The 12,721-nt window shown below is 44.6% G+C and overlaps 1 protein-coding gene across 1 annotated transcript in view; it reads left to right on the top strand.

Moving 5' to 3' along the window:
• The first annotated feature begins 1,476 nt into the window (after positions 1 to 1,476).
• LOC124622011 (neurobeachin) overlaps positions 1,477 to 12,721 on the top strand; it is a 1,442,121-nt gene continuing 1,430,876 nt past the window's right edge. Inside the window, exon 1 of the mRNA XM_047147563.1 lies at positions 1,477 to 1,576. Within this exon, the coding sequence (XP_047003519.1) occupies positions 1,493 to 1,576 (84 nt within the window). The 5' untranslated portion in view covers positions 1,477 to 1,492. The remainder of the gene's footprint in view (positions 1,577 to 12,721) is intronic.

Raw genomic sequence — 12,721 nt, 5'->3', positions numbered from 1 at the left:
AGATGACAGGCAGCAGTTGCGGCGAACTCGCGACGAACTTAATACCCCTGTTCCTGAGTCGGTTCGTAGCAATGTGATCAGTAAGTGCGTATACGGTGAACAAAAGAAAAATTCTGTTTTTACAACTGAACATTTGTCTTGTTTTAAACGAGTTATGTTTCTCCTATTCGTGCTAGGTGTCATCGATGGTATATAACTTAAAGGAAATTTATTATTCTTGTATAATTAAATACTTTTTTGTTAATCATTGGCCGCTGATGACGCCGGATATGAACAGATGAAACATGTTCGGTAGGAAAAAAGTAAACATTCAGCTTAAAAAAATGTAATTTTTCTTATCTACTCGACAAACATAATTCAATTATGTTTATGTCGCAACTGTGGGACAATGGCTGCAGTATTAACCCCTGTCAGTACCAAGGGAGCTGGGGGGAGGGGGGGGGGATACGGGGGTACTTTATGCCCACCTTATGAAAATATTGTAATCTAGTCATGTACCTTGTATTTTAAAACTATGAAAAAAATATTTTTAAATTTTTGATTAGAATGCAACACAAAAACATAGGTCTTGCAAATGAGCAATACTTTTAGCATTAGATGTAATATTTATATCTTCAAGTACAGGACTCTTCTTACATATATCTATATCTTTAAAAAAGTATGTTGTGAATGAAAGTCAACGACAATTAATGAAATTTGTCTTTTTTTTTAATTTTCTTGTGGTGTTCATAAGGTGCCCTTCGCTCTGCGAACACGAAATGTGCGTTGGTATTGCTAAGGTGGTGCTAAAAGGTATTTTCAGGTTCTGGACACTACATAGACAACAGTACTTATTCCAAAAGGATATTGTTAGTAAATGTTCACAACAGTTAAGGGAAATTTTTAAGAATTTCTTTTTGTGGTTTGGGTACAGTAGGTAAATATCTCAGTGCTTTATTTTTAATTTTCATTTCATATGGGCTTTCCCTGAGAATTATATACTAACTTTAATGTCGGATAAATAAAGCAGTACTCAACTCAAATGTGAAGTAGCGGCAGCGAGGTCAGATAGCAGCGCGTCATTAACGTGTTTGTCATCTATGAGCTGCCTTGTATTAGACATAACATGAATATTTAAATTTGAACACTCGCTAATTTTGGAACTTAATGAATTAATTTCTACCATTCAGTGATTCATTCTCTGTAATCTCAGTACTTATGTATTTTTATCTTTGTGTGTTCATCTCCTAAGTGTGTCGCATCACACGCATATGGGAGACGCTTCCACCGAGGTATGCTCTGTTTAGGTTGCTCTAAGATTCAGGGAAATTACGTTCTGTTGCCCGTTCGACAAATCGTTGTTATGAAACTCAAAAGCCTGAGAGATAAAGTGAAACTGATCGTTTGCTGGGAAATGTGCATGACTGTTTTGTTTTGACCACTGCACCTGTGTGTGAGACTCCCTTGCTTGACACGTTTTCGTCTGTTGCAGCTGGTCGGCGGCGAGTTCGACATGGAACTGAACTTCGTGATCCAGGACGCACAGAACATCAAGCACATGCTGGAACTGCTGGACCACTGCCCGCCCAACCTCCAGGTGAGTCGGCGTCCAGCTCGTTGGGTGTTGTTTGACCAGCCTGGAATTTCTTCAAGGAAACTAACGATGCAGCTATGTTCATCCTAGCTTCCAGCCCGTCAGTAGTGTACCTTATTCACACCTGTCTCTTTACTAGCGTCTATCACGTCGTGAGGGGTCCACTGTCTCTCACGATTTGTCAGACTTATTTTATTGTAACTTTGTGGCTGGGCGCAATTCTCGCCGCCACAGTCGTCGGTTAACCTGAAGGATGAAACTCGTGTGCACTGTAAGTAGTGTCGGGTGGCAGACGCCATTAATCCCTCAACACCTGAATAAACCTCTAATAGGAACAACAAACAGAAACGCATATTCTGCATGTTGTAATGAAGTGTTATAGAGAACATAACGTCAAATGTAAGACACATTGCACCTCTCAGGTATGTTTGGGTGAGTCACATATTTGCAACAACAGGCGTTTGGGAATATGTACACTTACACAAACTCATTTAGCAAAAGATTTATGTTTAACATTGTGATCTGTGTGATTAGAAAATGACAAAAAATTAAATAATTACATGCAATGCGCGACAGTTGCTAAGGAGCAACTGTCAGTTAGTACGGGGCAACCGACAAGTGCTACGGAACAGTCGACCAATATAGTAAAAGAAAATGTAGAGTGCTGGGCGTGTTTACTGCAGCGAAGCCTGCGCACGAATGCGGTGTATGCATTCGCCATTTCATCCAGCACGGTGTTCGACTAAGAATGTTGGCTGTTGCAGAACCGGTTAGTGCGGCCTTCCCTGTGGTACGGCAGCAACTTGTCTGCGGCACATCATTTGAGTGCTGACGACCGCGGACGACTCGAATTCGGTCAGTGTGTCAGTACTGTGGCCACAGTAATGGCTGTGCCCAAAAGTGTCTTTTCGCGATTTAGAAAAGGCTGCTGAAGGTGGAAATGCTATGCGAAAGTATGCTGGTAGTCGCAGGCGGACCACCACATAGCAAGGGGATCGATACGTTGCTCTAGTGGCGAAAAGCAACAGCCATCTCACTCCTAGGAAGACCACTGCAGACCTTGCAACCCCTACCGATACACGTGTCTCTGCAAAAACGATTTCGCGGCGATTAAATCAGGTTGGTTTGCATGCTCGTAAGCTTGTTAAATGGATCCCACTTTAACCACGCCATCGTCGAGAAAGAGTTCGTTAGTGTACGAGCATGTTATAGCGGTTTTGCGTGGAGATTATCACGGATTGTGTCCATCTCTTTAGTGCTTCGGTAGGTCCCAACTTCCTGGTTATGACCGACAATGGGCCCACACAGGACTGCTGAGATGCCGGACACATTGGCAAGTGGAGATACTGAACGTATGGAATGGCCTGCGTACTACCCCTACCTAAGCGCTATAGAGCCTGGGATGCTATTGACAGACGAACACCACCTCCCCGAACCGTGATGGAACAGGAAACCGCCTTGAGACTGCTCAACAGTTTGGTAGCCAACACGACTAACAGTTGCAAAAGGTGCATTAGTGGCAGAGGAGAGCATATTCCTGATTACAATTCTATATTCCGAACTTGTGCTTAAGTTTCGGAAATGAAGTGTCAGTTCGATTTGAAGGCCAGATGAAAGGAAACGCAGATGCCAACAAACTGTAAGTAATTATTATTTACATAAAAAACGCTACGTGAACTAGGGTCTGGAAAAATATCCGCTACCAGTCACAATAAAAGGTTATTTATTTGTCACACGACCGGTTTCGGGCTTGCGCCCATCCTCAGGTGTTTATACATTCATGTACATGTTTATACTGTTGGAGATCAGCCGGCCGGAGTGGCCGTGCGGTTCTAGGCGCTACAGTCTGGAACCGAGCGACCGCTACGGTCGCAGTTTCGAATCCTGCCTCAGGCATGGATGTGTGTGATGTCCTTAGGTTAGTTAGGTTTAAGTAGTTCTAAGTTCTAGGGGACTGATGACCTCAGATGTTAAGTCCCATAGTGCTCAGAGCCATTTGAACCATTTTTTTGCTGGAGATCACTATATAAATACAAAAAAATTATTTGCTGGTGGCTAAACAGATACAGATATAAGTGTGTCACCAGCAAATATTTTTTTTGGTATTTATACAGTGATCTCCAACAGTATAAACATGTACATGAATGTATAAAGACCTGAGGATGGGCGCAAGCCCGAAACCGATCGTGTGACAAATAAATAACCTTTTATTGTGACTGGTAGCGGATATTTTTCTACACCCTATGAAGGAACATTCCCGGAATTCGACAGCATCCACTTTGGATAAAATTCAGCTACATGAACTGTTTGACAATCTAAAAATGATAAAACTATGTCGTTCTAGATCCCATTGATGATGCCTTAGAGTCAGAAAAAGGCGAAACGCGCCTGGAAAAAATAAAGTTGCAGCTAGAAAAGGCTGTTTTATTTACGAAACAAGTATTTCTGTGCTTGCTGCAGAGGATGGCCACACAAACTAACTTTTTATGCTTATCGAAACCGGTAATCGACAATAAAGATAGTTTATAAGCGATCTTGGCTAAGAAGTTCACTTTCTATCGACTAATTGTAACAGATCGCCCATTACCAAGACAGAGAAGTAAACTAAATAATAATAATAATAATAATAATAATAATAATAATAATAAAACGTTGGTTTCAGGCAGAAACAACAGGTACTCAAATAGTTGAACGAAGAAAGAGTTGGTGGCGCAGTGATTCAAAATGGACCCCCAGGTCGGATTGTTGAAAGATGAGTAAGGAATGCGGCCCTGTCCCTTTCGAAGGCACCATCCGAACATTGGGCTTAAGCGATTTGGAGAGACCACAGGAACGAGCCGAGGTCGTGTGTAAGGGCGCGGGAAGCAGCAAGTGGGGCCGCAGAGTGTGGGAGGCCAGGCCGCACCTGGAGTCGCGCCAGACGCCCCCGCCCTCCGGGCGCGGAGTCGATAAACACGGCGGTGCCGGCTGCCGGCTCTTGGCCTCGCTGGGGCGGCGGCGGCGGCGGCGGCGGGGGCGGCCCTTGATGTGGTTGCGAGCGGCGCGCCCTCTGAACGTAGGAGCCAAGTTGCCGCCGCCGCAGAATGCATCCCGGGGCAGAGGCGCGCAGGCCGCGTCTGTCGCAGGCGCTCCTCGCCTTCACGCACGCAGGCCAGCAGGTGGCCGGCGGAACCAGCTCTCGCTTCCACACTCGCAGGTTTCCGATTTTATATGAAACACTGCGAAAATATTCTTCCGGAAGTAAAATTAAAATGTCTCCATTCTCACGCTTCCGATAGAAATGATAAAATTCGGACATTCTGTGAGGTCAAGTGTACCTGCTGACTGAATTGCTCAGTCTGTGGCTCGCTAGGTTTAACCGTAACTAACCAACTAGTAAAGCTGATAATTACAAGACACAGTCAGTAACATCACTGCGCGACAGCGATGGTAATGTTATCGATGACAGTACCACTAAAGCGGCGTTACTATGTTACTAAATACGTCGTTTCCGAAATTCCGTTATCAAAGGAGACGAAGTAAATATTCCTGAATTCCAGTCAAGATCGGCTGCCAAGATCAATAACTCAGAAGCATATATCCTCCGTGTAGCAAAGCAACATAAATCAGTTAGTAAAGGAAAACCGCCCGGTCAGATGGTGTACCAGTTAGTTCGATTTCAGGGGATACTTATGGAATAGCTACGGACTTAAGTATACAACGGCTCGCTCAGTGTAGGATCTGTATCCAAAGACTGGAAAGTTTGCACAGGTCACACCCTGATGAATTACAGACCCATAACACTGACGTCGATTTGCAGTAGGATTCTCGAGCATATGCTGTATTCCAACGTTATCTCTTCCCTAGGGGAAAACGATTTGTTCACACACAGTCAGCACGGATTCGGAAAATTTCTTGTAAAAGAAAAAGCTCTATACTCTCAAGAATAATTAATGTTATCGATAGTTTCTCTCAAATTGATTACTTATTTCTACGAGAGTTATTCGGAAAAGCAAGGAACGGTCGGTCGCGAAATGGAAACCACAGTGAAAATCCGATGAAGTTTTGCACAGGTGTGTTGGGCAGTGTCTCTTGTATACCCGTAGATCGCGTTACGTCGTTATTTTAAGTTCCGAGCACACAGGGAGCACATAAAGATACGTAGAACAGTAGTGTCTCCCCCACTTACGAGGGCCTGATGAGAAATTTCGCCTGAAGCTATGCAGCCAACATTACATAACTGTCGTGCATTTTCTTCTTCAAAACAATTCTCAGCCACATTCTGCAGGAGCAATGAAGATACTCCTGCATCGTTTTCAATTGGAAATGTCTGATTACCCACAATACAGCCCGTAATTGTCTCCCTCTGAGTTTCATCTCTGCTCACATGAACCGCTGGCTGGGAAGACAACATTTTGGCACAGGCAACGAGCTGTAGGCCAGCGTAGAGAATTGGCGGAAAGCACTGGCGGCTGCCTTCTATAACGAGGGTACTGGAAAGTTGGTACAACGCTACGACAGACGTTTAAGCCTGATCGCCGACTATGGAGGTAAGTAGCTGGAAGTTGTAGCTAACTGTTACAAATAAAACAGTTTTGATTTTTCACTGTGGTTTCCATTTCGCGACGTATCGTTCCTTACTTTCCGAATAGCGCTTGTATATTCTCAAAAGGCTTTTCGTACCGTTCCTCACAAGCTGCTTGTAATCAAATTGCGTGCTTATGAAGTAGCTTGTCAATTGAGCGACTGAATACGTGATTTCCAGTCAGGAAAGTTACAGTTCGTAATAACTGGCCGGGAGTCATCGAGTAAAACGGAAGTAATATCTCGCGTTCCCCAGGGAAGTGTTATAAGTCTTCTGTTGTTCCTGATCTATATGAACGATTTTGTAATCAACCTGAGCAGCCCACTTAGATCGTTTGTTGATGATGCTCTCATTTACCGTCTTGTAAAGCCATCAGAAAATCAGAACCAAATGCAAAATGATTTAGACAAGCTATCTGCAAAACGCGAAATGTGACAGTTGACCGTAAGCAATGAAAAGTGTGAGATCACCCAAATGAGTGCTAAAAGGAAACCGTTAAATTTCGTTTACTCCATAAATCACACATATTTTAATGCTGTCAATTCAGCTAAATACCTAGAAATTGAAATAACGAATAACTTATATAGGAACGCTCACATAGATAATGTTGTGGGAAAGGCAAACCAAAGAGTGCGTTTTTACTGGCCGAACACTTAGAAGATGCAACAGGTTTACTAACAAGACTGCCTACACTACGCTTTCCGTCTTCCGCTAGAGTATCGCTGTGCAGTATAGGACCCTTACAGATTGGGCCGACGGAGAACGCCGAAAAAGTTTGAAGAAAGGCTGCTCGTTTTGTCTTAAAATGAAATAGGGGAGAGGGTGTCACGGATATTATACGTGAGTTGGGGCGACAATAATTAAAACTAAGACGTTTTTCGTTGCGGCGAGATTTTTTCACAAAATTTCCATATCAAATGTTCTCCTCGGAATGCGAAAAAATGTTTTATTGCCACCCTCCTACATAGGGAGAAATGATCATTGTAATAAGAGAAGTCAGATTTAAGTGCTCGTTTTCCCTGCGCGCGAGCAGAGAGTAGAAAGGTAGAGAAAAACGAGCAGTTTGAAGGTCGGTCGATGAGGCCTCTGCCAGGCACTTATTTACGGATTGCAGAGTAGTCATGTGGATGTACACGTATTTCGTTAAAAGAAATAATTTAAAGTATTGCACTGAGACTGACACACGAGACATTAGAGTAGATCACAGTCATAACTCACAACTGAAATTCTTGTGGAAACGGCGCACCCTCAGAATGAGAAAAAAAGGATCATTACACCGAGTGGCTTTTTAATTTCACTGTTCAGATATGACACCATGTGATTTAGTACCTCGGTCGTCGTAAAACAGTAGGTAGGACGCAGCAGAGTTCGCCTCTTGGAAGTTACGGTGCCCTGAAGGAGAATTTTGCTCCAGACGGGTGCGCAATTTCCTGTGCCAAACAAATGTGTTCCGCGATAAATAATGCACAAGATGTACGACACTAGGCAGCATCTGTTACTGTACATTGTGGTTTGTGGATTATATGTGGCTGCTGGTTTTTTTAAGTACAATTAGACGTTTCTTTTCGACATAACTGGTCATGTTGTCCGAGTCTTCACCCCGCGGACTGTTTTGATATATTCTCCGCGCTAGTTCTGTGCAACACTCGACAGAACGACAGCAACCTACATCCATTTGAACAATCTCCCAACCTACTACCCTCTCTTTCCAAATTGACTATTCCTTGCGATCTTCGGATGTTTCCTGTCAACCAATCCATTGTTTTAGTCGAAAGCTGCCTTAATTTGGTTCCTCTCCGTCCCCATTTCGATTCAATATTCAGCGTACAGTACGTTTAAAAAGTTTCTCTTCTCTTTTTGTCTGAACCGTTTATTATACATTTTCCCCTTTTTGTACAAGGCTACACCGTAGGCAGATACTTTGAGTACAACCGTAGCTGGAAATATATATTTGATGTTAACGAAACTCCCTTATTCAGAGACGCTTTTCGTGGTATTGGCAGTCTGCTTTTTATGTATTCTTGTTTTCAGCCATCGGCACTTATTTTACTGCCCAAATACAAAACACTCATCTATTAGCTTTAGTTTCTGACTTCCTACTCTGATTCCGTTAGCATCTTCTTTTACTTCTTTCTGTAATCACTTTTCATCACGCTATCTAACCCGTTCAACTGTTGTCTGAGTCTCTTGCCCTCTGTTACAGAACTACATTGTCATCAACAAATCCCAGAACTTTCTGAACTGTAATACTCTTTCCAAATTTCTCCTTGATTTACTTAAAAGCTTTCTGACATATGAATTGAATAATATCGAGGATGAGCTGCAACCCTGTCTCATTCAATTCTTAACTACTTTTCCGTTTCATGTCGCTCTACTCCTACAACTGAAGTCTGGTTTCTGTACGAGGTGTAGGTAACATGACGCTCCCTACATTTTATCCCTGCTACCCTCAGATTTTTACGCTAGGTAAACTTTCTCCCCGTGGCCGTAGCGGCGTGTAACATTCCGTGCCGTATTGAACGCATCCGACTGTGACCACAGAGCGCTACGGGACGGCTGCGCTAATGAAATAGTTGACGCTGCGCGTATTCTTGTGTAACGGTGGCGGACTATCCACCGCTAATGCAATTGCTAGGGAAGCGTCGTGACGACAAATAACCCGCGAACAATTAAGCTGAATGAGGGGAATTATATTTTGTCACGCCATTAAACAGAAAATTCTCCTTTGCCTTGTTTTCTTTTTTTTCTGGCGGTAATTCTGTGCGCCGCTTGGAGTGTCATGTGCTGTTTGTGGAGGCTCTCGTGACTGTGCTGAAGTAATTTGGAGCTCGAGACACTCGGTAGCACTTAGGAACGCCTTTGATCTGCTAAACAATTTTCTGCTGCAAAGATGTCTTTATTATTTCAAAAGCTTTTGGCGCTTAAGTATTTCACGTGCCGCGCAGTAAATGAACCCTTTGTGATTCGCACCGCGTCGGAACGCTTCCTTTGACTTTGCAGCTGTGAGATGGTCTCCTACGTGCTACCAACGCAATTGGCACTGATCTTCTCCACACGGCCTCTTACACTGCAGCGGTTGCTTGGGCTCTTTGATTTACTGTTACAGTATTTTTTAGTTTGCGTTTAACTTCACCACGGCAAATAAGTTTCATAATGAGAGAGGTAAGACTGTTCTAAAAACATATGGTCGTGTTTGAATAAACCAATCAAAGCTAACGAGTTCGGTGGAGTAGAAATTATAGTTTTGTACTGCATTCTCAGCGAACTTCTAATGACCCGCCATCATAAACAGTTCTTATGCTACGAAGCGCTACTGTAAACTTGTAGTCACAGCAGGGGTGTCAGTGATGTCCGGTAATCACAGGCCGACTCCGAACTGTCCACCATGGTATCTTCTATGGAACTTCTTTGAAAGCAGTGCCGAATCCTTACCGCTTTTGGACGTGGCATTCTCGTGTATCTCAACTAACTCTGTGACCTATTATATTTCCGAAACGAAATAAAATGTGAAGAATGCAATTGATCAGGGATGCACCCAAGTCAGGGACTCACAACAGGGGCAGAGATGCACAGCCCATAAATGTAAACGTACATAACTTTCAAGATAAAGTTGCGTTTATTTTAAATGGCACATACAAGGTTTTTTCTACAGAAATGAGAACTAGAGGTACAATTAGTGATGTTAGACTTGGTTTCACTGCTCTATACCTCATACGTTCTGAAATGTAAGTACTTAGCCTTTAAAGAGTGGCAACGGCACCACAGTTTCTGCCCTAGTGCGGAGAGCAGTAGTTCGCCTGCATCAGGCAATCAGCATTACGGCAGAAACTGTGGCGTGGTTGCCATCCTGTTTAAGTCTAAGTATTTCAGAAGATATGAGGTTTACAGCAATGAAAGCAAGTCTGCCGTCACTAATTGTACCTCTAGTTTTCATTTCGATAGAAAAAACCGTTAAAAAAAGGTGATGTTTGTTTACTTTTACACGTTGTGCATTCGTGCCCGTTGTGTGAGCCCCTGACATAAGTGCATCTCTGGCTAGTTGCGTTATTCACATTATGTTTCATTTCGAAGATGTCTGAGGTCGGACTGATGACCTCAGGTGTTAAATCCCATAGTGCTTAGAGCCATTTGAATTTGTATGAGGTCGCAGAGTTAGGTGGGACACCCTGCATATGCAGGCTGAACCAGAACTGCACCGACAAATTGTGAGAGGTGATTCGGGCATACCTTCTGAGTATTTTGGTATGAGGGACCCACGTTATAGCATTTCATTTGGTTTCTTGTCCCAGCTAACTTTGTCTGTGTAGCATCGAAGATAGTGCATTACAATTGGTTCAAATGGCTCTGAGCACTATGGGACTTAACTTCTGTGGTCATCAGTCCCCTAGAACTTAGAACTACTTAAACCCAACTAACCTAAGGACATCACACACATCCATGCCTGAGGCAGGATTCGAACCCGCGACCGTAGCAGTCCCGCGGTTCCGGACTGCGCGCCTAGAACCACTAGACCACCGCGGCCGGCATAGTGCATTGCAGTGCAAATGTCGGCGGCACCGTTGCGTGTCCTGTTTCCAGTGACTCACGGCACCTGCTTTGGACAACTTTTAGCTCACTGCCCTCGTGTTTGCATTCACTGCTGCTCCGTTCTGTCTGTGGCTCTGTTTTCCAGCGGTGTGAGTTGTGCATTAACAGCTGTACATAGCATTACTATGGATAGGTTTCCTGATGGAGAATTCGCCGATACGTACCTCGTGTACAGATTCATTGATTGTAGTGGAAGAGTGACACATCGCCGCTGTGCTGAGGTGTTCCCGCACCGAGTACAGCCGCAGCACAGCACTTGTGCATCTAGACATAGAGACCCACGAGATATTGGACCCTCACGAGTTATACTGGAAGATACTGGCTGTGTGAGGTGCGCTAGAGCACCCGACACGGAAAAGAATGTGTTACACACCACTGGCGACAGTCCAGCCTCTGGTGGTCGAGTCTGCAGCTAGCCGTCTAGAGTGGCTAGCGTTACGGCTTCTGGATCACGGGGTCCCGGGTTCGATTCCCGGCCGGGCTGGGGATTTTCTTCGCCCGGGGAATGGGTATGGGTATTTGTGTTGTCCTCGTCACCTCATCATCATTCGGTTAGTGGCGAGACTGAAAATGGAAGGATTAGAACTTGTACGGGCACTGATGACCCCCACAATCATCATCATCATCTGGTGGTCCTCGCGTTGCACGAATTCTGAACACGTATCATTCACCTGTTCTGAGAGTCTTACATGAACAACAGTTGCACCGGTACCATCCATAGCAGGTGCAATAATTGCAGTCAAAGATTTTCCATTTCGAATAGCGATTGCAAATTGGTTCGAACAGCAATGTGCCGAAAAATTCCCCAATTTCCTGCATTCGTTTTCCTTATAGGCGACATGGCATGTTCAACAGGAGAATAGCAGTCATGAATGGGATGACAGGAATCCACACGCAATGTCGTGTCCATGCTCTTAACAGAAGTTTGCTGCTAATACAAGAGGTGGCATTGTCAACGATTTTGTGATTCGACCTTACCTACTCCCTGATGCACTGAACGGAGTCGTGTAGAAAACGTTTCTCAAACATCTCGTTGCACATTTCCTCGAAAATGTGATGCTGAGAATTCGTCAGCTACGTAGTTTCAACATGACGGGGCGCCGGCACACTTTATATTCGTGTTAGGAGCTACATTGAATTACAGTTTGGTGAACAATGGATTGGTCGCGGTGGTGGTGTTCAATGGCCAGTTCGGTCAACAGACGTGACACCCGTGGACATGTTCAAAGAGATTTCGGGCCTTACGACGACCGGCTGCAAGCCAGAAATCTGTACAGGATGGCGGGTATGGGCAGGCGGTGGGCGTTATGGAATAATAGTGTAATTTTTAGAGAAAGGCCATTTATTGGCTAAAGCATGATGAAAGGGGCTACATAGGCCTAGGGAGGTGAGGGTGAGCCAGAGCTTGCAATTTGGCGAACATTGTTCGCGAAGCTACCGAAAGTGGTTGTCTGCCAAAACTAAGTCCACAGTGCCGCAGCACCGGGAGAAGCGGGAGATGATCAATGCTACAGGGCGCGCATCCGACTCACGGGTGAGCAAGAATACAAGAGAGCGGGCCCGGCGACGGGCGGCCGGGTATGTTCGACGCACCACGCGGCTTCCTCCACCCTGATTGGTCAGGACCGAGCAAACCGTGCGGGCGGCATGGAACTTTCCAGAGCGTTGCCTGCTAAGCGACGCCTGGGACGGCGTTACCTCGTCAGCACACGAGAGAGGCGCGTGAACAAGGTGCCCTTTCTCGGTGCTGACTTCCTGTTACTAGACCGTGGGACGAAAGAATTTACAGGCAGCTAACACTGCCGGCCGTGGCTTGGCCGCAATGAAAAAATGAAGTTACCGTTTGGGTGCTCATATAATAAAGTAAAATCCCTTATTGTCTGGCTCATCCTTTACATTCCTCCCCCTTCCGTGGGAGCGGAGAACGTATGTGAATTCGCTCAATGTAATTATTATTTGAATGTAAACAAATTTAGCTTGTAAAGCAAAGTAAACAT

Source organism: Schistocerca americana, chromosome 7 (genome assembly GCF_021461395.2).
Source record: "Schistocerca americana isolate TAMUIC-IGC-003095 chromosome 7, iqSchAmer2.1, whole genome shotgun sequence".
In the NCBI taxonomy this organism is placed as follows: Eukaryota; Metazoa; Arthropoda; class Insecta; order Orthoptera; family Acrididae; genus Schistocerca; species Schistocerca americana.
This window is presented reverse-complemented; position numbering and strand designations above follow the sequence as displayed.